This window comes from Lissotriton vulgaris, chromosome 1_1 (assembly GCF_964263255.1).
Source record: "Lissotriton vulgaris chromosome 1_1, aLisVul1.2, whole genome shotgun sequence".
Taxonomy (NCBI): Eukaryota; Metazoa; Chordata; class Amphibia; order Caudata; family Salamandridae; genus Lissotriton; species Lissotriton vulgaris.
The window spans coordinates 1,922,738,174-1,922,763,672 of record NC_141685.1 but is presented as its reverse complement, the minus strand read 5'-3'; the positions used below and the strand labels follow the sequence as shown (position 1 = coordinate 1,922,763,672).

At 40.6% G+C, this 25,499-nt stretch overlaps 1 protein-coding gene across 2 annotated transcripts in view; it reads right to left on the bottom strand.

Annotated features, from left to right (window-relative positions):
- Positions 1-25,499, bottom strand: part of NAV3 (neuron navigator 3) — a 1,035,010-nt gene that overhangs the window by 264,520 nt on the left and 744,991 nt on the right. For both annotated transcript variants that reach the window (XM_086919576.1, XM_086919578.1), the window contains exons 19-21: positions 16,290-16,478; positions 14,717-14,769; positions 9,431-9,454 (exon numbers count right to left, since the gene is read on the bottom strand). In XM_086919576.1, coding sequence (XP_086775702.1) covers positions 9,431-9,454; positions 14,717-14,769; positions 16,290-16,478 — 266 coding nt within the window. The remainder of the gene's footprint in view (positions 1-9,430; positions 9,455-14,716; positions 14,770-16,289; positions 16,479-25,499) is intronic.

Below are 25,499 nucleotides of genomic sequence, written 5' to 3'. Positions count from 1 at the left end.
CATACATTTGATATGTTTGAAATAAAAATTCTGAATAAATGTGGTAAGCCTGTTAATAAGAATGATAAACAACCTTTACAACGCAACTTTTACAACGCAGTGCCTTTACGACGCAACTTTTACAACGCAAACCATTACAACGCAGTGCGCTGGGGGGCGCTCTAGGATAGGGAATAGGTTTAATTTACTATCCAACACCTTCCCTACTATCCACGGGGACTGGAGTTGGAATAGTAAATTAAACTATTCACTATCCAGCGCCCCAAATCACTATGCGTTGTAAAGGCATGCGATGTAAAAACCGCGTTGTAAAGGCATGCGTGGTAAAAGTATGCGTTGTAACGTCATACATCCATTAAAAATGTTTGTTAAAGTCACTATCCCTTCAAGTGTGTATTGTCAATACGCTGTTTTAAAGGCTGTAGACAGAGTTTTTATTTCATAGAACCTCATAGTTTAATGTAGTTGTCAAGTGTTAGTTTCATTCTCTGACACAGATGGAGTTCAAGATTTGCAGTTCCATAATCCTTGTTTGGCCCTTGTCAAAGGGGTTGTATATTTTTGTTAGTTGCAATTGTGTATATATTTATAATATAATGGTTGTATGCCTGATATTTGACAACGTATGTGCCCGACAGGAGGCTTCAGTTAATTATAGCAGTAAGCCTAAGATAAAAGCTATTGGCTTGATTAGGTCTCTGGCAACAGTTATGTTAGATGGCATAGGTCGGATCAAGTTGTTATGATAAATGATGATAAAAGTAGTAGGCATTATTTTGTTTGCAAAAAACATTTACTAAAGCCAATAGGTATTTATTTATTACACTGTTAAAGGATGTAGACCAGCATTTTGATACAAGTCTGTAATGATGAAGTCCGGTAGCCGAGATGTAATTTAAGAAGATTTACTTAGTTTTAGTTACAGTTTGAAAAGTTCATATAGAGCAGCCCCACCAGGAGCAGCCTGCCTGCTGCTTAATCCATACTCCAACTTTCACACCTCACCTTACATTCCCCCAAACATTCCGTTCATCATCACCAAACCAACATTTCATGCAACACAGTCACACTGGCTGAGCGGCTAGGGAGAAAGCAACAAGAGAGAAGGATAAATACATATACAGGTTACTACATATCCTCCCCCTTTAAATAACACAAAAATTAAACTGTAAAACAGTATTGACAAGAAAACCCATAAACAAAGAAATTATGCTAAAGTAGACAACTGAAAGAAGAAATAAAGCATTAACCTGAAAAACCATAATAAAACATTACGAAAGATAAAGAAGATAGAAAGATAAATATTTAATTAAGAACCACAATATAGCATTGAGAAAATAAAGAAGCTGCATAGATAAACAGAAAATAAAGAAGATGCAAAGATAAATATACAAGAGACCACGAAGAAGATGCAGAGATAAAAATATAAGATATCACACATTTGTAAAATTCATAAAAATATGTCAGAAGAAACTAAATGTTATACAACAAACACATTATAATAAACAATGTGCGGAGGGTCAAAGGGGAAATATTTTAACGACCTGTCAACTCATGCCCCTATACTGTAGAAACAAAACACAGAAAAAAGGAGACCAGGTCAATTAGTGGTGTGCTGTCCAGAATGGAGAGCAGGAATCACAAGGACACCCGTGTGGATAAGTATGTATGGGGATGGGCAGCCATTCCATATACCGCCCTTGTAACGGTGCGAAAATGGAAAACAGCGTATTTTGCCACAGTTGTGCCCAAAATAAAGTGTGAGAAAAGTGCAGTGCTAAGAAAGAAGTGATTCTTAAAAATGACTACTTAGACTAAACAGGTAACTTATCGAGATGAGTGTAGGTGTCAAGATTAAAAACACGCCTGGTAGTAAATAAGTGGGACTACATTATGGCGCTGTGTGGGATGGTCAACTAGTTTCAGCTAGATGGAGCATTGCTCCAGCTTTCATCAGGACCAGGAAATGGTAGGCTACTGCAACACAATATACTATAAAGGGTGTACAGATATGAGAGAGCAAAAGTTGCATCAAAATACTTTAAGGAGGAAAAGTGTCACCCAAACTTGGAACCTCTATGTCCTCTGAAGACAGGAAAAGAATCTTCTACCTGTCAAGGAAACAAAAGATACCAGTGAGGCCTCACTAACCCTGCCCCTTAAACCAGACAAGCCCACTGATCGCCACGACTACTACCACCCCCTCTCCCTTATTAATATCGATAACAAAATCTTTGCCAAATTGATTACTTCTCGTCTCCTTTTACTAATGCCCACCATTGCCCTCCCCGATCAATCTGGTTTCATCCCTGGCAGGGCTACCTCCCACGATCTCCGCACTATCTTCTCAGTCTTACATAAATTAATCCTAATCCTCTGGCCATGGCTGCCCTGCTTGACGCCACAAAGGCGTGGCAGCCCTGCTTGATGCCACAAAGGCGTTTGATACGCTTTTTTATATCCTGCCGCGTATGGGATTCAGTTCTCACAGTTTGCATGATATTAAGCTCCTTTATACCTGCCCCACCGCCCGTCTTTGCATTAATGGTCAGGTGACCCCATCAACATTACTCGTGGTACCCGTCAGGGGTGCCTGCTATCACCCATGCTTTTTGCCATCGAGATGGAACCCCTGGCCGCTCGGTTACGGCAGCACCATACTCACAGAGGTATTGGCTTCTCATCCCGATTGCTCCTAGTTTCCATGTATGCGGCCGATATCACTCTCTATGTCCGGCATCCCCAGGAAAACCTCAGTCCTTTGGTGGGGGAGGTTATTAGATTTGGCAGGCTCTCGGGCATCCAGGTAAATTGGAGTAAGTCCGTTCTCTTCCCCTTGATGGATGCTACCCTTCCCTTCGCGCCTGATTTCCTGTTTGAGCGGGCATCCGGTCCCACGCGCTACTTGGGCATTTGGCTGAGTAGAGACTTGGATGAACTTTGGGCGCGCGGTGGACTGGCTCGAATCTAAGATCACTTTGTGGAGCCGGCTGCCGCTATCCCTGGCTGGACGCATTGCTATAGCCAAGATGGTGGTCCTCCCTAAATTCCTTTACCTCTTCTTAAACATACCTATCCACCTAACTTCTTATTTCTTTCGCAGGCTCCGTTCTCTGGTCGTCTCGCTGGTGTGGACGGGGCGGCAACCCAGGGTTGCCTATGAAATCCTGACCTTGCCAATGTCTGCCGACGGTTTGGGTGCGCTTGACTTCCATTTCTACGCCCTATGCGCTCATGCCAGCTTTTTGCATTTTTGGCTTCACCCCACCCCCTATCAGCCCCACGTTGCAGTGGAGTTTGACATTGCTTCCCCATGGCCACTGAGTACTGCGCTGTTCGCTCCTACAGTGCGACCCCGGGCGGAGGTCGATACGGTCGAGACGCTGCGCTGGGCATTGTCCTTCCTGCGCCATCTTTCTGGTCTTTCTTTCCTATCTACCAATGCTATGCCCATTACGGATCACCCAGATTTCCCGCCCCTGCAATCTTCTAGCATGTCTCGCCATGCGGCGTGGCTGGGCCTGAGGACTTTAGCAGATCTCTATCCAGAGAATTCCTTCTACTCGCTGCAGGATGCGCTCCTGTTCTATCAGTTGCGGGCTACCTGCCGGAAACTGGACCCTACCTTCCCACAACTTCCCCCTACTTTCACGGCCCTGTATTTTGTATATACTCACGCGTCGCCCCACAAGTTGGTCATCAAACTATACGCTTTTGCCCTGTTGTCATCCCCCATCTCCTCGACCCGGGCGCACGAAGCGTGGGGTGCGGACCTTGGCATTGATATCTCGGAGGCCGACTGGCTTTATTGCTGTAGTCAAACTGAAAGGGTCTCCCCGAACTATCGGCTCCGCTTGATTCATTTCAAGTTCTTGCATAGGTTCTACCGCACTCCCGTGCATCTCCATCGGCTCGGGCTTATCCCTGAGGACTCTTGTATGCGATGTGCCGCCCCAGCTGCGGATTTTGCTCATTTGGCATGGCTTTGTCCTAAGGTTCAAGTGTTCTGGCAGGGGGTTTGCTCCACTATCTCTGAAATCACCGGCGCTGCTGTGGGCCCTGATCCTCTCCTGTGTCTACTCGGCTTTGTTCGATTTTGCCCTGATGCCTCTCACCCTCTGATTTCGATGCTTTTGGTGCTAGCCAAGCATAGAGTGGCCGTGTGTTGGGGGTCGGCGGCCAGCTCCTAAGGTTGCGTGTTAGCTGGAAGATGCCTCCCGCTGTCAGACGCTTTTATCTGAGTTTTGGGATTTGATGCCCGCCTGTCGACATATGGGACCCCTTGGTTACCTATCTCCTCTCCCGCTCTCACTCCAGCAGCGCTGACTCTCCCGCGATCCCTGACGACCCTGTGCCCACGGCGGCCGTCGAAGATGGTCAGTGACTGTCCCCCTTACCTTATTCCCCCGGCGCCTTTGCTCTTTCATGTGCCTCCCCATTGTTGTTTTTCAATGTGTTTTCCGCGGGGAGTGGGTACAGACTCTGGGTTCACAGTGCAGAGATTGTGTCACTCCTGCCCTGTTGTCCGATTGGTCCCTTGTCAACTATTCCATCTTTCCCGCTCCCTCCCCGGCAGCGCTGCCTCTCCCACTCTCCCCACCGGCCCTTGGTCCGCGGCGGCTGCCGGTGCTGGTCAACACTGGGACCCTAACTGTCTTTCCCTTTGACGCCCTTGCGGTCTGTCCCTCTTGGTTATTGTTTCTTTTTTACGCGTGCTCTCTGGGGTGGACGTGACCCGATGGTTTTCTGATGCTGCTATTTTATCACTCTTGGACCCTCATGTCACCAAAAGACTCCACATTGTACTCCTTTGCTTATTTTGGACTGTACCTTAATGCTGTATATTGTGACTCTGCACAAAAGTTCTCTCTGTGTCTTATGTTTTTGTTTTGCAACAAAAATTAATAAATAAAAGATATTGTTTTTAAAAAGTAGATTCATTTAGTTTTAGTTACATGTTGGAAAGTTCATGTAGAGCAGCCCCACCAGGAGCAGCCTGCCTGCTGCTCAGCCCATATACTAACTGTCACACCTCAACTCACAGGGACCCAAACATTCCTTCCATCATCACCACACCAACATTCTACGCAGTACATTCACACTGGCTGAGCGGCTAGGGAGAAAGCAACATGAGAGAAGGAAAAATACATATACAGGATACTACACAGTCTAGTGAGTATGCAAGTGTTTTGATATTTGTTACCACCTCAGATAAACTTTTGGGGTAGAAGCTTCATTCTATATTGTATATTTTATATGTTACTAGCTTACCCATCGCGCGTTGCTGCGATCTCAGAAGAAAGGAAATTTAAGGAAACTTGTTATGATAACATTCAATTTACATTGTGTCATTTTTATTGAAACTTATTCATTTTAATATGGAAAACATTTTAAAGTGTTGTTTTACTTCTGTTTATTTATTCGAGTGCTTGTGGATACACGTTATTTTTTGTTTTTCCGTCTGGTGCGTACACGAATAAATCAGAAGGTTTTCCAACGAGTGAGCTGGCCACATACAGTTGTCCATGTAAAAAGCACGGATTCTCCAAATCTAGTCCACACACTTGCAGCGATTGTCCTTGTGCTTTGTTGATGGTCATTGCAAAAGCGAGTTGCACCGGAAACTGTAAACTTTCAGTTTTGGAAAGATTATGACGGCCCTGGGGGGCCGGGGGGGCCGATATTTAACACTTTTATTTTGCCAGAAACCTTCACGGGAGAGTACTCAACAACTTTTAACAATTTTTTTTATTGTATTTTATTTTATTTATTTTTTATTTTTTTTTTGCCAGAAACCCTTGCAGGAGTGTACTCAACAACTTCCCAAAGTTTCATGGCGATCGGATGAATGGTGTAGTAATGCATAAAGGACAAACGGACAGACATACATTCAGTTTTATATATATAGATATAATTTTGCTGACTCTTTCCTTCATGGTTACCCTGTGAGAACGCTCATGCTTGATATAGACGGCCTGATTAGGAGATGGCAGCAATCCAACAATAAAGAATATAGGCCTGAATGGTGCCTTAGGAAAAGTTATGTCAGCTCCTATAAGACTGATGTGTTTATTACAAAAAAGGTTATGGCAAAGATAGTGGAGCTGATGAATTTAGTGCGAAAAGCATGTGCTAAAGGCAGTGGGCCTTTAGGGGTAGATTATTATTACACAGTGTTATTGTCTGTGGGCAGGCATTTTGTAAGACAGAAAACAACAATTTTGGTGTAATTTACTTCATTTGACCAAACATGGGGGTAGAGTTTTGGTAATCCCTATTATACCTTCTTGGAAAGCCTTGCAAGTGTAATTGTCTGCCAAGTCCTTGTTATAAAGAAAAAATGCATTACAAAAAACTCTCCATACATATTCATACATAGTGCGTCTTTAAGTTAGCTCTGTTCTGTGTGCTAAAGTGTCATTCACATTCTGCTAGCCCTGGTGACAGCATACTGTGTAGGATGAGTTACCACATTCCTGCTGTTGGATGCATTGACTGATGAGTATCTGCAATTTGCTTGATAATATGTGCACATCTGCATAGAAATGAGTGTGCTGCAGTGTCTGGGCCAGCCCTTTAGTTTTTCATTTTTACTTCTACAGACCACCATTTATTTAATTGTTTCTTCTCTTTTAATTAAAATCACCCTGCAGCTCCCCAGATAGTCCTGATGGGCCGCTTGCTTGCTGCCCATTTAATCTGCAGTGTGCTGCATCCTTTGTAGCCTCGATTTCTAAACCATGTAGATGCCTTGTAATGCTTTGCTTTTAGTCTATTATTGGTTAACTATTCCAAGATGGTCACCTTGTTTTGAACCATTATGTTGCCCATCATGGATCAGTACAACAGTAAAACACCATACACTTTAGCATTCAAATATGGGTGTCCATTGCAAAGTTATCTGAGTGGTAATCTTACAGAGGTACTTGTGTAGTAAAGCATTGCTTTTACTGCTAAAAGATGGTCTGTGCATTGCTTCTATATTAGGCAGCTTTGTTGGCACTTTGGAACAGTGACACACTATGTACAATATCATTGCACGACTGCCGTGCACTGCAGTTTGTAGTTTAGTTTGGTTTAGTATTGCTTTAGTATTTTAGATATAATCCAGACCCAATTGCATTACAAGTGCTTATTATAGATTAAGGAAGTTCATGCTTTTTAACCCTGTGGCCGCGGTGCTAATTTTGCAGTGCCGCAGAGGGTGAGGGGGTGAACGCGGTGCCACCATGCTTGTGACGGAACCATGCCTTCATGAGCCACGGGCAGCGTGTGCTCATGATGGCGTGGTTCCGTCACGGCCCCGCCCGCTCATTATTTTGCCCGCACAAGCGAGGAATCAATGCTGCGCGGGAGGAGCGGCAGCCGCATAACGGCCGCATAACGGACACGCGCCGTCATGAGCACATGCCGCTCATGGCTCATGCCGGCGTGGTTCTGACATTCTGAATGCCTATGTAGTTTTCACACAGCTCTTTTAAATAGATCACTTTTTATATACGTTTTGCTTTAAACTTACACTCTTACAAACTGGTGTTGCATTATTTTTCTGTCTCAAGACTATCAAATTTTGAAACAAACACACACAACAAGTTGGGGTGCGCTATTACATAAGGTGCCCCAGAGCTCTTCGATAACAAGGAGAAAAAAGCTGCTATAAGCTGTCACTCTCCCAAGGTGTCATTTTAAGATGAGACATTTAAAGCACTCTGAGACAAGTGTATGAGGGTAACATAAATAGACTAGGCACAGTTTTAGCTCAAGTAGAACGGTATTCTCAAATCACCCATGAATACCATCACAAAGTAAGGCTTCATGGGAGTTACCGGACTTGGAATTTAAGTTCTCAGGAAGAATATGCCACGCTACATGACATGCTTTTTAATGCATGCCATTACAACGCGGTCATTACAATGACTGCATTATAACAATGCATGCCCTTACAACCAAGTCGGAACAAGGACTTGCTCTGGAGGGGGTGGGGGGAGGGGCGCTGGACGTCGAAATAGTGTCATTTACTATTCCAACTCCAGTCTGTGCAACAGTAGGGAAGGTGTTGGATTTTAAATCCAACACCTTCTGACCCCCATAGCAAGTCGTTGTTCTGACTTGCGTTGTAATGGCATGCGTTGTTACAATGCAGTTGCGTTGTGTTTCATGCGGTGTAAACGAGGTTTACCCTCAGGATCACCAAAGCTCTGCTGTGTTTCACCCGGAGATTCCACCTGCTGCATGCATTTTAAGTCTCCTGGTGAAATAGCAGGGGAAAATATTCAGAAATCAGCACAGTAAGACAGATTCCCTGAACTCATTATTTCTGTTATTTCCTAAGCTTCGAGGAACCCTGACAATGGTACATGTGGGGTGGTTAAAAATATTTACATTTTATAGGCCACTTGTAACGTGGGAATAACCTTGAATTTGTAAAGCGCACAGCTACCTCCAAAGTGGTTTCCCGGCACTGGGGGCCCCCCGGGAAGATTAAGCGAGCTATTGCCCAGAGTCACATGGGACTGGGCTAACCTGCCGCCGGCGATCGAACCGTGAACCCCGTGGTCCAGAGTCAGGCAACCTGGCCGCTGCGCCACACTTCTTCCGCTTTTCATTTATGTAGGCTCGGTGGTAATAGCAGGATAATAGTGGTGCTAAGTGTTGTAAATTGTAGTATTTTGCTGTAAAAAACACAAGATCGAATTTCAAACTTCCTAGCATTAAGGTTCAAGATTTAGCCACAGAAGCAGTCCTGTGCAGGTGTTGCTTACAAAGGCCTGTTGGAATGGAGCTGAATTTCTATGGTAAATGTTAACACAAGAACAATATGCCACTGAAAAATGTGTGCATCGTGCATTTTATATGTTGTGATTGTACTAAACGTAACCTAAGAGTGAGCAAGATAATTGTAGTGAACATTGTGAGAACAACTATTTGGTTTTACATTAGTATACCATCAAAACTTTTCTGATAGAAATTGACATCTATGGCTTCACATGCGTCAGTGAAAACACTCCTTTGTTCGGGCTCACAAAGAGGATTAGAGACAGTGACAACTATTTCAGGCTGTAAAGTAAACAACTTGCAAATATTTCCTACAAATTATCTGCCAATTTTTGCATGCACATGGTGTATCTTACAAAGAAATGCGGTTTACAACTAAAAAATATTAGGGAAAATATTCATGGCCATAAACCACAAAGTTTCAGTAAACTGGTTTAACAATAATCAAATTAATCATTCCAGGAACCAAACGAAGCAAAAACCTTCAATGGACCCTAATCAGCTAACACTTTTGTGCTACAGAATGCGACAATTCAGGACAAAAACTCGTATTCTCCTACTGGAAGCAATTACCTGTCAGGATTGAACGTAGAGCTCAACAATCAGATACAATCAAATTTGATTTAGGAGAATAGACTAGCAGTGTAATTCTTACCTCTGAATGGGCCTTTTCTTCTGCCTGCAATGAAAAATAAGACGTGAGACTTTATGATAACACTGAATAAAGGACAGCTAATGACGGTGCAGGGCAGGAAACTGACTGGCACTCTTAAAAACAAATCCTTTTCAGATTTCCGTTGGATTTAACAGCAGAATTAAAAGGTAAAATATCCGATTGCGCCTGCCGCTTCTTCTGCCAGGCGACTGCTTGTAACTGGAGTTCGACCCTGCAGAGTTGCGGCTCCATTTTACAAGCAAGGTGGTTGTGCTATAGAGGTAGGCAACACATTCCATCCGTACATTACATCAGGAATTCCTGGCAGGCACTAATAAAGTAAATCTGTTTGCAAAATTATGTTTATGACTGCAAATGCCTTTGTTAATAAGCCTAAATATCTCATTTAAAATGCAATTAAAAGAAAACGGTCTTGGTAAAATGCTGTGCTCACAAATTGTTCCAATCAATACTTGTCCACAATATTTTACAAATTCAACATTTAGGTGTGTCAAGATATGTGGGAGCTTTACCCCTATCCTCAAATTATACTGTTGTTCAGCTGTAGCAGATTTTCAACACTACTGCATGTGCACATGCCCATGGAAATAATATTGCCTTGCTTTTGAATGAATATTTTAAAATTACTTTGAAGGTGTTCTTGATGTTTTACCACTTTTAAACAAAATAACCAATTCACCAAGATAACTATTTAAACATATTTGTCAAGGATCCTCTGTCTTTCCATCTATAAATTTAAAGAGATGGCCCCAACTTATGTTCACATTTTTTTTAATTCCATGTAGTTCAGAACTATCCCTTACTTTCATGCTCAAACCAAATAATGGCAGTGTCTTCCCAGTAGGGGCATGCTGCATCTTTTCTGTCCTCTTTATCTATGCTCCCTGCTTCCGTTAGACAAAGCTTGGTCCACACTCATTGTTTCAACATTTTAAACATATCCACTATACTTATACTGACTTGAATGATTCACCTATGGACTCCTTTTATATGATCAATCGTAAATCATCAATTTGTACAGTTTCAATTTCATGACCATTTGTGACTTCATCTTTTTTCTTTATACTTTAGATTATACAATCCTCACAGAAAATCAATTACATCCTGTTATTCCTCCCTGCATCTCTTCTTGTACAATCAGTGCAAAGTATCAATCCATCTCGCTTCTCCTCCGTTGCCAAACCAAATTGCATCCTTTAGAATTTGTAGGTACTAAAGGGCGTGGTGAAAGCTCTGAGAGTTTGTGAATCAGAATGCAAAGTTAGGTCTATTACAGAAAAGAATGAGGCACCATTTATTACGGAAAACATTTAATTAATTATGGGAAGCGGGTACCTGTCTACCCAAATGTTATCGTTTAGGCTTCTTAAGTCCACACACATGCAGATGTCATTACTCTCCTTTTTTGAAGTTTTAACAATGGCGGCCAACCATTCTGAATTTATCACAGCCTGAATAATACCTTGCTTCTCTAGTTTCTTTATTTTAAAGGTTCACACATCACCAAAGGAATGGACCTGGTCTTTTGTGCAATCAGAACTGCAGCATTTTTGAGTTTTATTTTGTGCAAATAGTTTTTTAACAAACCAACGTTTTCTGTGAAGACCTCTGGAAATTCAGATGGATGATTAGTTTCTAACACATAGAATTGTACTAGGTGTAAAACAGCCTTTCCTCTTAGAAATGACAGGTGACAGGAAATCCTATTTTTAGCATGAAAGTTTGAGCAATGCTAATTTCAGAAAATCTTCACCTGTCTTTCAGTGATGCCAGCACAATCATTTTTACCAAGCCATTGGATTACTTATACATTGTTTATACTGTCACGTATACAAAAGTTCTTTAGCAACATTTTCTTCCTTGTAAATGGGTGGTCAGTATCTCATTCATGCAGACAAGGAGAATTTGAACACATAACAGATATTACTCTTTCCTTATTTTCCCTCATTAACCAGTGTCCAGGTTCTTTTTAGTGACAATTAGTTTAATATATTTATCTCTTTCATTTGCAAACATGTGTTTATTGGGAACAATTTATTTAAGTCTTCATTTTCGAAATTAATCTCAATCTCCTTTATGTGAGAGGTACTCATACAGTGGACATGTGTAAAAAATCCCATCTCAAAGTATACAATGTCCAAATGTGAAGATATTATTGAAAAATAATGACTAAGAAGACACAGTGAGATGTCCAAAATGTGTACATTACTTGGTGCACTTAGTTGATAATTCATCCTACCACCAACCCAGCCGGACAAAGTACTATCTTTGCAGACAAGAGCCTCTTACTGCTCCTGTAGAGACCACAAAATGGTTATGCTGGCACATCAAGGGGGAATGTTACACATTATCTTGCTTTTCATTATCAAGAAAACTAGTTTATGGGGAAGTAGTCAATCTAGGGAAATGTTCTGTATTGTTTTGTAGATAAATGATTAGATTCTCTGCTTTAGAGTTTATAACATTTTGAATAGCATATGGCCTCCATGATGCCTCAGAATAATTCTCAAACAGAGGAGTAGATTAGGATGGCAGACGGACTTTGTCCGTCCGCCATCCTGTCTGGGGCAGGGACCATCTGCCACAAGGGCGGAGGTTCCGTGCCCCGAATTAGGATGCATCCGCCACAGTGGCGGGTGCATCACGCATTTTTAACATTGCGGCTGACGGTGCTTGAAGCACCGTCTGCCGCAATGATAAAAAGGCATGTTGTGCGTTTCCAAGCACAACATGACAGGCACTGCGCGGTGCCTGCCATGTTGTACTTGGAAATACATGGGGGGTCCATAGGTACCCCCCATGTGCACCCCCCACCCCCCTTCACCCTGGGGGCCCGCAACGGGCCCCCAAAGCAAAGACCGTATGCCTTTCGCCACAGTAAGGCATACCCCATAGCCCATCCTAATATGGCTGGCGGTGTCTGATAGACACCGCCACCATATTAGAGCTTTTCCTGCCCCGGTCGCAAGCCGACCGCGGTGGAAAAGCGGCGGACAGTGTTTCTGTCCGCCGCGGTCACCCCCGCCATTGGAATATGGCGGGGGGGAATTGGTTGCAGACAGGCACGGAATGTGGACGGATCTGCATGGCGGTGGCGATCCGTCCACCATCCTAATCGACCCCTAAGTTCTGCTTAAATTGAAATAATTCTAATTAGGAAGGAACTGGAGTCTAAATCTAACAAACAGTGGCTTCCAATCTTAGGTATGAAGGTATGTCACCTATTACAGTCAAGGAATTGAAATCCCTGGGTTTCTGGATAGACTCCCGTTTGTCTTTTGCCTACCATGTTGAACAAACTACATCTGAAGCCTGAGCCACTTTGTATAAAATTAAGAAGCTCAAAACATTACTCTTGTCCAAAGACTTCTGACAGATAGTATTATGCTTGGTCCTACCCAAAGTGGACTACGAAGATTCTTTCCTGGCTAGCACTTCTGAAACCATAATAATTCCCATGACGCACTTTTCCCTAGCAAAATCTGACTTTCTGAATCATGATTGCTCTACAGAAGCAAACTGGGAACCTTTCAGTTGAGAGTAAATTAATTTCAATTAACTTATTTACTTGCGTATAATAAATTCACTTCCTTGGCACTCTTTCTCTTTGCCATCCTGTCTCACTCACCTTCCCCTTATTTGTCAGCTGTTCATCTCTATCTTCTTTCTCATTTTTTAACTCAACCACATGGTTTCCCTTAATCTCTTAATTCTAATGTGTTGTGCCCCCTATGCTTTGATTCTCTCCTAGTCTACTTCCTGCCACTTTCTCTCTCCTTCTCTATCATAGTCTCTCTCCTGGTACCCTATTGGAAACATCAATTCTTTCTGTCTACAGATGCCGTTCAGTTCTTTTGTCCATCATTTAATTTGTTTAAAGCATGAAGTTAACACATGACTTCAACATGGTTCTATAACCTGTCCTTTAAAATCTTTGGGTGGAATATATATGGTTTAATTTAAGAAAAGAAAGCTTACAAATCTAGTGTTTGGTGTAGACCACCATTCATTGACAATGGATTTAAACCACTCTGCTTGATACTGTTAGTTCTGGATCGATAGCACAACTGTCTGTTATACATTGTGTTATGAATTCTTTAAAATATACATTAAATGTGCTTTGTCTCCAGACAGAGCAGTGCACTCCTCTCACCTGATGCTATGGTCTGTTTGGAGTATTATTCCACGTTCTAAATTATGCTTGCTTTGCAATGCTTATGGCACTATTTTAAGTATTAAATGTTGACTGAAGCATCACCAATTAAATTATTCAAATTATGCATGCATTCTAGTCAGAAAGCAATTCTTTTTTATTAGTTTCTTCATGAAGACATTCTTTTTGAACTGTTTTGGTATGGGCATGTGTGTTTTACTGAATTCACTACTGTTCTGTCCTCTCTCTGTCTTTCCTATTGATTCATTATTTATTTTTATTTCATATTGATTTTCCCCAGGCAATATGTCCGGACTTGATGAACCAACACACTCAATTTAATGTATTCACAAATGCTGTTTCCATTGGTAACTACATTAGAGCCATACCCATAAACGTTGCTACTGCTTGTTTTTATATTGTGGTTGAAAACGGTGGAAATGATAGGATTTATTTCCCTCTCTGAAATGTGATTGAATAATACAAATCAAAAGTAATGAGAAGTTTTGTGGGGGAAAATCTTAAAAGTGGATGCCTTTTAGTAGCTAGTAAAAGACATTTTTTTATTATATACCATCCACAGCTTCAGCCATAAGACACTTTATGATCGAGTCAATGTCTCACCGGTATCACATGTGATATTTGTCTGTGGGGTATGCTCTAATGTCAAATTTCCATGGACCAATAAACTGTATTGCACACTATACAACTTTTTAACATAGGCTACCTACATTAAGTGAGCAACAAATTGCATATTTGCCCACCCCTAGTCTTTTTTCCCCTTATGGTTTATTGACATAGAATCAAAAATATAACAAATGGAAATTATCCATGTAATAGTGAGTTACACAAAATACATTCGATATATTTGTGATTCGAGAATTACATGAAAATATGAATTTACCCATCATAATTCAAGAGTAAATCATAGTAACGTATAATTATGGTGCAAATAGCTGTAGCTTTGAGACCAACTTATGTAATGAGTAAATGATTAAATGCTAGTCAGTGCTTATGTTTGGTCAAAGTGGTTGCATGAAGTACTCAAGAATATAGTATCATTTAAACATTTCCTTCCCTTTAAGAATGCCACTTTCAAACAAATTACTCACAGTTGAGTAGAGAGAAGAAGTGCTGGAAACCAGTGATAGGGAGGATCCATGCACTATGAAGGAGAGAAATGTTTTTAATTTGAGTAGTGAGTTAAGCATTGAGTCAGAACACTTTAACAACACAGAAAGAATAATAATGTACTTTTCAGATGTGTGATTACTATGAACCTGCTTAGGAAATCATAACAATAAAACCCCATGTGTTCCAGTGTAATCAAAGTGATCCCAGAACGTGTCTAACAGAATGCTTCAAAAGAAACAATGGACTTGTGAACATTTTTCATCTTGCGAACTAAAGTATATTAATAGATCCTAAATTAATACATTTTAGGTTTGGTGGTTGCCAAGACCTTTTGAGTTTACAATATACATATAATATACTTAAGTATAAGGGCTTGCTTACAGTCAGCCCCATTCAGCTACTGGTTTGCTGCAATGGAGTTCATATTTTGCTTCTGCTTGTCACAGCAAAAAGAAAGAGGCATAGCTCAAACCACTTAGGTCACGTGTTCCTTTCTGTATGGATGATGGCATTCTGCCCACTGGCCAGGCACAATGTTGTCATTAACACAGAAAATATCCCCATCCCTGTCAGCAAGAGACAGGTGGGCCAATGTGTTTTTTTGAAAGAATTTACTTTTTGAGGGCAATGGCAGCTCCCCAGACACGGCTGCAGGGCATCACCCTCAATTTACATTGCATCATCACCCCCTAAGCAAGTTTGAGCAAGAACAGGTACCCGTCTTTGAATTTTTTTGTTACATTTTATTATAAAAACTTTTAAACAGGTCTGTGTTTGTACGCAAATAAAAGGGCATGCATAGCTATCCATATATAATAATTGTTTTAGACTTTATTATGAATACATTAAAAAAGGATGCACATGTGTACACTCACGTATGCACATAAGGGTGGTCATTTAAAAAAAACAGATTTTTTAAAAAGGGATTCTGCACAGAGGTAAACCTTGAACAGTCCTTCTACTGTATTTCACATGGGGTTTACCAATGAGGAAACACTTAGATACCTGCTGCCATTCAAGATGCTATAAAGAAGACAATAAATAAAGAAATGAAGCCATGCCTTTATCATTTTATTGCTTTTACATGCAGCATTATTATAATTATATGAACTACTACAGACAAATTTACTGTCATGAAAGACCGTAATATAATAACAGGGTTTGCTTAAAAAGGTTTTTATCATGGTGAGTGGTGTTTTGTGAAACTCCTATTTCCCATTAGGCTCGCTGGGATGATCAATGAATTAAACACCCATTGCTAACATCTGATGTTTTGTGTTCAACCACAGCAGAGGCAACTTAGTATTTCACCTTCCAAACTTGATGTATTACTAGTTATTACCATTGCATAATAATAAAATGTGTCGTTTACACTACTTCAAATAGCAAGAACTGGGGCTATAAGGAGCGAACAAAACTGGTTCTGGTTATTACTGTACGATTCAAAGAATGATGTATTTAAACATTCCAGAGAATTTATTTATATTGTGTTTCCGGCATTTGTCTCTCCTCATAAAAACAAGTTAAGTTTTGTGTACCAGTTATGCTTACCTTCTTCCATGCTGTCTCTGAAAGACCCAGAATGGCTGATGGCTCTGGGCTTCTCATCCAAGGATGTGACACTGCCACCTAGATGAGAATCTTCATACAGTTCAAAGGAAGAGTCTTGCGCAGGGATGCTGTTGGAACGCATCATGCTGGGTCCAGGAAGGTTGAACTGAGACAGACTGGTGGGGCTCACTGTAATAAAATTCCAAAAGGTTTTCATAATTCAGGATATTATTGAATGACATTTCAGTTCATAAAATATAAATCAACATATCTGGGCTCCTTGGTTACAAAGATTTGTAAAGAAAAAGATCTTATTGAGTCTTTCAATGTATTGTGAAATATATAATGTTTCACACTTTTGTCCTTTTGCAGAATTTAACAGCATTTGCCCCTTGCTGAAAGTGGTTAAATATCACTTGTTGATGTCCTGTGACATTAGCTAGATAAAGAATCATTGACAGCTCCCTTTAGACCCTATGATTAAATACATTTTTAGTGTTAAGGCCTATAATGGGTGTACTCATTTCACCAATGTCCTCTTTAATGAAACAGATAATTACAAACTAGGTGATCCAAAAGATACACTTTTATGGATGACAAACATCTGAGCAACCGGACAATCTGACAGAAAACGTTAAAGTGATGAAACATAGATTCACGTGGAATGGTATTCTGCCAATTGCTCTAACTGTCTAGCAATGTCCATCGTCCCTAGTAAACAAACACCAATAACCTCTTTCCCCTTCAACGAGCAAGTGACATCAGGCTGAAAACTCTGGGGATCATGGACTCTTAGACTTTTTTCACCACGTTAACTGACAATTGTCTTTACCTTTTCGACACGCAATCCAAGAATATTGTCTACCTTCACTAAAATCAAATTTTAAGTTGTCATTTGCCATCAATTTTTATTTGTCACAAAGTGGGTGAGGTGGCCTTAAGTACATTTGTTTGGCTCTAATATAACCAAAAACAAATGGGTAAATAGAGATGATCAGGTAAATGAGAATATCAGAGCAGCAGTTTGAATATTTTTGTTGGATTAGGGTGCACTTCATTGAAAGTATTTCTATGTTCCTTTAAATCTCCCTAAAATTATCTTGCAAATATTTGTAACTCATACAGACTTGCAATCAACATGAAGCTGAATGATATTTGAAAAATTTCATATAACTAAACTGAATACTGAGCCTTAGCTATAGACTATTGTTAGACCTGGCACCATTGGCATGGGTCTCCCTTCCATTTTTGCTGTTGCCTCATGTGTTTTTGATGGTGTTAGATGCTTTGGGCACTGTGCCTCTGCTGTCCAGTGCCATAGTGCAAGTGCTCCCTACTGTAAATTAATGTATTAATCAGTGGTTCCGTGATTGGCTGGTTTGGTTTACCTGTCAGACAATAGTATAGTGCACCAGGAGAGCCCAGGGCTTGTAAACCAAATTCTGCTGGTGGGCATGCAGCACTGGTTGTGCCACCCACAGAAGCAGCCTATGAAAGTGTGTCTAAGGTCTACCATTGCAGAGCCTTTGTGCAGTCTGGTACTGTCATGCTGACTGGACAAGTGCACCCCCTTGTCAGTTCCTAAACCTTCCCTTTTCTTGATATCAGACACCCCTATGGTAGGCCCAAGGGCAGGGTGCATTGTAAGTATAAGGTAGGGCATGCCCTGGTGTGTGTGGCATGTCCTAATAGTTCATTACAGCCATTTTCGTGTTTCACTATTGCAAGACTACTTGTTCTCCATAGGCCAAAATGGGCAGTTATATTATTAAATCTTATAATCCTAACTGACTCAGGGAGCATGGTATATATTCGAGTTTAGTATGCCTGAACTCAGAATGATAAAATACATCTTTTAGTGAAGTTGGTTTTAACATTCTGTGTTTGAAAATACCTCTTTTAGAAAGCAGGTATTTTTTTGTCTAACCTTTCAAACCTGACTCTGCTAAGTTGTGTATTTCTTGTCTGGTGTTTTTGAGTGACAGGGCTGTGGGATTCCAGGAGACAGAATGAGTCAGCCCAGTGGTGAATAGAGAGATCTGCATCTAGATGGGTGGGAGGAGTTGCACCTGGGACCTGAATAGGGCTGTGACCGTCTTCCACAATGCTGGCTCCATCTCCTTGGGGGCGGCTGATGTCTCTGCCCTGTACAGTGAAAGGAGAGGAGGAATCATGTCAACAAAGTGCTCCGGGCTGTGCTTTCCCTCCACAATGCTGGCTCCACCTCCTGTGGGGCGTCTGATGTTTCTGCTCTGCACTGTGAAATGAAAGAAGGAGTCATGTAAACAGCGTGCTCCAGAACTGGTTTGGACTGGGCAAAGGTCCCTCTGCCATCAGAGGACAAAGGATTGTGGGGTATAAATATTGGGACCCTGATCCCATGAAATTAGATTACTTTTGGACTACAAGGAGAAACGTTTGGTGAGGAGAGGAACCTGAAGAAACTGTGGAGAGACTATCCCTAAGCTGAAGTGCTGCTTGAGGGATTGGCCTGCAGTGTTTGCCTGATTGCCAAAGAAAGGAGAAAGAACTTTGTGTGCTTTATTTTCAACTTGTGAAGGATCTCCAAGGGCTTGGAACAGAGCTTGCCTCCTGCTAAAGTCTCAGGGATGTTACCTCAAAAAATGGGATTGATGCACAGTTCAATTTAAGAATGTTACTTTGTTGTGGTTTGTTGAAGTTAAGGTGCAACTGTCGGGTGACGCTTTCCGTCTATGGCATCCTTTATCAAATAGCTAAACGTGCAGCCAATGAGTCATTGATTACATCCCCAACAGGCACTCTATGTTGGTTCCTCTTAAAATAAGGACTCCACTTTAGTTCATTTGCTTCTCGCTTTTATTGCTTGTATTTCTTTGTTTCTTTGCGATTAATTTCATCACAATTTCTTTTCATACATTCTTTAAATGTTTGTTCAAACATAATTCTTTTTCCTAAAGCGCATTTTTCTCCTTTTATAAGCTCCAATGCATTTCGGACATTAACTGCCCTTCCTCAGGGAGCAAAAACTGTTGAGAATATAAACATAACCATAATCACAACGTATAAAATGTATGCATTCATACACAAACAATGTAATCATTTGCTGAGGTTCGAACCATGCTGAAATATAGTTATTGTGCCCATGCTCATAAAAGTGTGTGTTCAAAAATGTGCTCAGTGCTATGCCCATGCCATTAAAATATCGGTTTGTAGGTGAAACGCACTTACGTGAGAGTCGGAGATTATCAAAACACCTGGCTCAGCACAGAAAATATACACTTGTGTCAGTATACAAATGTTACCGAAATGTAACTTCAAAAACGCGACGGACTATGTGACGATATTTAGCTGGAGTCACTGACCTTAATATTGTTCGTATGGCGCTCAAAAGGTGGTTTCGTATTCTTTCGACGGATCTAGCCGTCTCCTGGCGTTTAGACCCTGGTATTGTCGACAGCGAAAAAAGTTACTTCCGTGTCTCTATGACGCGGGAATAGAAAGTGTAGACATACTCTCTGTGCTCGGGAAGTCTCAAGCGCGAACGAAAGACTCGCGTGTTAAGTTTGATTGAGACCAAAATAAATACGTAATGAATGAGTTTCACGACTAACGAGAATGTGGAACAAACGGAATAAACAGAACCTTAGTAGGAAAGAAAAGTAGAATAAACGGAACCTTATTAGAAGAGAAAATGAACCCGAAAGTAAAATGTTAGATCCTAACAAGTTGATGTGTATATGAATGGGTGTGGACCTGTCAAGTTAAAGTATATTTGAAAAGTGAAGGTTTTACCCCAACATTTAATGTTATGGCCTATGTGTGATCCCCCATAGCATCTTATGTAATGTTAACACAATCACACACCATTATGGACCAAGTGATGGGCGACATCGCCCTTTTAGATAATGTAGGTCGTACATGAAGTATTTTTTAAGCGATTTACAGGTAACACGAAAGTTCAATCCGCTCATTGAGTCCATTTGGCTTCAGGGATCCCAACTTATGTATCCAATGATTTTCCCTTTGTAGTAGGAATTGGTTGTTGTTTCTTCCTTCTTTCTTTTCCACAATTTCAAGTACAAGAAATTTCAATTGGGAAATGTTATGATGAGCTTCCATAAAGTGACAGGCCACCACAGATTTTCTATTTCTTGTCTGAATGTTTGACTTGTGTTCTACGATCTGTGTTTTCAGTTTTCTCTCAGTTTTACCAATGTACACCTTTCCACAGGGACATTTTAACAAGTAAATGACATTAGAGGTGTCACAGGTTGCTGTGACCCTCAGTCTGATATTGTGTCCCCTCATGGGGAAGGTTATCACGTTGCTGATGATGACGTTATTGCAATTACTGCAATTGAAGCAAGGCCGTGTACCTCTGTGTTGTATCACATCAGATCTTCCTTGTTTCAGTATTTCCCCCCAATTTTTTCCCCTTGTGTGAGCAAACAATGGGGTTGATGCAAAGATGTTATTGAAGCCAGGTTCCAAATTTAACATTGGCCAATGTTTAACAATGATTCTTTTGAACCGTGTGCTTGAGGTAGAGAATTTGGATACTGCTACAATTCTTTGTTTGTCTGCTCTCACATTTGGAATGAACAATTCTTCTCTGGTTTTTGTTTTTGTGAGTTCCTCAGCTTTCTTTATTATGGGTTTAGGATATCCTCTATCCCTGAAACATTCCCCCATTTCCTATATTCTTAATTCTGCTTTTTGAGGATCCGAGGTGATGCGTTTCACTCTAGCCATTTGGGAAAACGGAAGGTGATCTTTCAGTGATATTTGGTGAAAACTTGAATGTGTAGCATGTTGTTTCGATCCGTTGGTTTCCGGTATATGTCTGTTATGAAGCCATCTTGTCCTTGTGTCACTTCTACGTCTAGAAATGTGACTTTTTGTTTGGAGATTTCCCATGTCAGTTGAATGCGTTCGTCTTGTATGTTCAGTGTGGATAGTGCCCCTTGCAACTGTTGTTCTGTACCTTTCCACACAATGAAAATGTCATCTATAAATCGTACCAGCATTTGGATGTTTTCTTGCCATATTTAGTTTGAAAAGATATATTGTTTATCATATTCTCCCATGAAGATGTTAGCATATGCCGGTGCGGCACAATTGCCCATTGATGTGCCAACAAGTTGTTGGTACCACTTATCGCCATATTTGAAGTAACTTCTGTAGAGGGTGAACAGAGTGAGTTCCATGAGGAAAGTTTTAAAGGTTGATTCAGATCTGAATTGGCCAATGCTTGTTCTATCGCCTCTATTCCTGAGCCATGGGGAATAGATGTATACAGTGCTTTTACATCTGCTGTACACAAAATTAGTTCTTCATTTTCTCCCTTGGTTATACTTTGAAGTTTGTTTAAGAAATCTGTTGTGTCCTTGATATATTTTCTCATTTTCATGACCATGGGTTGCAAATGTTTGTCCAGGTACTGACCTGGTTTATGTAGACTGTCACAGGTTGATACTATTGGTCTCATTGGAGGATCCAATAGGTTTTTGTGTATTTTCGGAATCATATGTAGACATGGGCTTTTAGGGTTCTGTTTAATCAAAAAACTTTTAGTTCTCTTGTTGATTGTGCAATTATTTGCTGCCCTTTCAACAATGTTCCTCAATTCTTCCATGAATTCACTGGTGGGATTGCCCTCCAATACCATATATGTATCCTTGTCAGAGAGATGTTCCATTATCTTCCTTTCATACATGGAAGTGTTCATAATAACGAGTGCACCACCCTTATCTGCCTTGACACATGTTCAAATCTTGTTTTACCATTTTCTCAAACAGGTCTAAGGTCAAGAACAATTAGTGATTAATATATCGGATTACAACTTAACCATGGAGGAAAGAAAATTATTACAAAAAGGAACTTCGTTTGTTCCTAACACTAACACAGACACATTGGAACTTGAAGTAAGCTTCTTCAAATTAACGAGGAAAATGAGGCTCAGACATTTCTTTGATAATATTCTACCTGAAAAAACAGAGGAACAACCTGATCAATTGATGGGATTAAGACCACACAGTACGTTTCAGGCACCAATCAGTCACAAGACATTAGACCTGTTTGAGAAAATGGTAAAACAAGATTTGAACAAAATAAAACACAAGAAAAACATAACACAAAAGGACATGGGTACCCTAAGGAAAATGGCTAACAATGAGAAAATCACATGTGTCAAGGCAGATAAGGGCGGTGCACACGTTATTATGAACACTTCCATGTATGAAAGGAAGAATATGGAACATCTCTCTGACAAGGATACATATATGGTATTGGAGGGCAATCCCACCAGTGAATTCATGGAAGAATTGAGGAACATTGTTGAAAGGGCAGCAAATAATGGCACAATCAACGAGAGAACTAAATGTTTTTTGATTAAACAGAACCCTAAAAGCCCATGTCTACATATGATTCCGAAAATACACAAAAACCTATTGGATCCTCCAACGAGACCAATAGTATCAACCTGTGACAGTCTAAATCAACCAATAGGTCAGTACCTGGACAAACATTTGCAACCCATGGTCATGAAAATGAGAACATATATCAAGGACACAACAGATTTCTTAAACAAACTTCAAAGTATAACCAAGGGAGAAAATGAAGAACTAATTTTGTGCACAGCAGATGTAAAAGCACTGTATACATCTATTCCCCATGCCTCAGGAATAGAGGTGATAGAACAAGCATTGGTCAATTCAGATCTGAATCAACCTTTACAAACTTTCCTCATGGAACTCACTCTGTTCACCCTGTACAGAGGCTACTTCAAATATGGCGATAAGTGGTACCAACAACTTGTTGGCACATCAATGAGCAATTGTGCTGCACCGGCATATGCTAACATCTTCATGGGAGAATATGAAAAACAATATGTCTTTTCAAACGAAATATGGCAAGAAAGCATCAAAATGCTGGTACAATTTATAGATGACATTTTCATCGTGTGGAAACGTACAGAACAACAGTTGCAAGGGGCACTATCCACACTGAACATACAAGACGAACGCATTCAACTGACATGGGAAATCTCCAATCAAAAAGTCAAATTTCTAGACGTAGAAGTGACACAAGGACAAGATGGCTTCATAACAGACATATACCGGAAACCAACGGATCGAAACAACATGCTACACCATTCAAGTTTTCACCAAATATCACTGAAAGATCACCTTCCGTTTTCCCAAATGGCTAGAGTGAAACGCAGCACCTCGGATCCTCAAAAAGCAGAATTAAGGATAAAGGAAATGGGGGAACGTTTCAGGGATAGAGGATATCCTAAACCCATAATAAAAAAAGCTGAGGAACTCATAAAAACAGAAACCAGAGAAGAATTGCTCATTCCAAATGTGAGAGCAGACAAACAAAGAATTGTAGCAGTATCCAAATTCTCTACCTCAAGCACACGGTTCAAAAGAATCATTGTTAAACATTGGCCAATGTTAAATTTGGAACCTGACTTCAATAACATCTTTGCATCAACCCCATTGTTTGCTCACACAAGGGGAAAACATTTGGGGAAAATACTGAAACAAGGAAGATCTGATGTGATACAACACAGAGGTACACGGCCTTGCTTCAATTGCAGTAATTGCAATAACGTCATCATCAGCAATGTGATAACCCACCCCATGAGGGGACACAATATCAGACTGAGGGTCACAGCAACCTGTGACACCTCTAATGTCATTTACTTGTTAAAATGTCCCTGTGGAAAGGTGTACATTGGTAAAACTGAGAGAAAACTGAAAACACGGATCGTAGAACACAAGTCAAACATTCGGACAAGAAATAGCAAATCTGTGGTGGCATGTCACTTTATGGAAGCTCATCATAACATTTCCCAATTGAAATTTCTTGTACTTGAAATCGTGGAAAAGAAAGAAGGAAGAAACAACAACCAATTCCTACTACAAAAGGAAAATCATTGGATACATAAGTTGGGATCCCTGAAGCCAAATGGACTCAATGAACGGATTGAACTTTCGTGTTACCTGTAAATCGCTTAAAAAATACTTCATGTACGGCCTACATTACCCAAAAGGGCGATGTCGCCCATCACTTGGTCCATAACGGTGTGTGATTGTGTTAACATTACATAAGATGCTATTGGGGATCACACATAAGCCATAACATTAAATGTTGGGGTAAAACCTTCACTTTTCAAATATACTTTAACTTGACAGGTCCACACCCATTCATATACACATCAACTTGTTAGGATCTAACATTTTACTTTCGAGTTCATTTTCTCTTCTAATAAGGCTCCGTTTATTCTACTTTTCTTTCCTACTAAGGTTCCGTTTGTTCCACATTCTCGTTAGTCGTGAAACTCATTCATTACGTATTTATTTTGGTCTCAATCAAACTTAACACGTGAGTCTTTCGTTCGCGCTTGAGACTTCCCGAGCACGGAGAGTATGTCTACACTTTCTATTCCCACATCATAGAGACACGGAAGTAACTTTTTTCGCTGTCGACAATACCAGGGTCTAAACGCCAGGAGACGGCTAGATCCGTCAAAAGAATACGAAACCACCTTTTGAGCGCCTTACGAACAATATTAAGGTCAGTGACTCCAGCTAAATATCGTCAGATAGTCCGTCGCGTTTTTGAAGTAACATTTCGGTAACATTTGTATACTGACACAGGTGTATATTTTTTGTGCAGAGCCAGGTGTTTTGATAATCTCCGACTCTCACGCAAGTACGTTTCACCTACAAACCGATATTTTAACGGCATGGGCGTAGCACTGAGCACATTTTTGAACACCCACTTTTATGAGCATGGGCACATTAACTATATTTCAGCATGGTTTGAACCTTAGCAAATGATTACATTGTTTGTGTATGAATACATACATTTTATGGGTTGTGATTATGGTTATGTTTATATTCTCAACAGTTTTTTCTCCCTGAGGAAGGGCAGTTAATGTCCGAAATGCATTGGAGCTTATTAAAGGAGAAACATGCGCTTTAGGAAAAAGAATTATGTTTGAACAAACATTTAAAGAATGTATGAAAAGAAATTGTGATGAAATTAATCGCAAAGAAACAAAGAAATACAAGCAATAAAAGCGAGAAGCAAATGAACTAAAGTGGAGCCCTTATTTTAAGAGGAACCAATATAGAGTGCCTGTTGGGGATGTAACCAATGACTCATTGGCTGCACGTTTAGCTAAAGTCTCAGGGACAACAGATATCAAACCCCAGC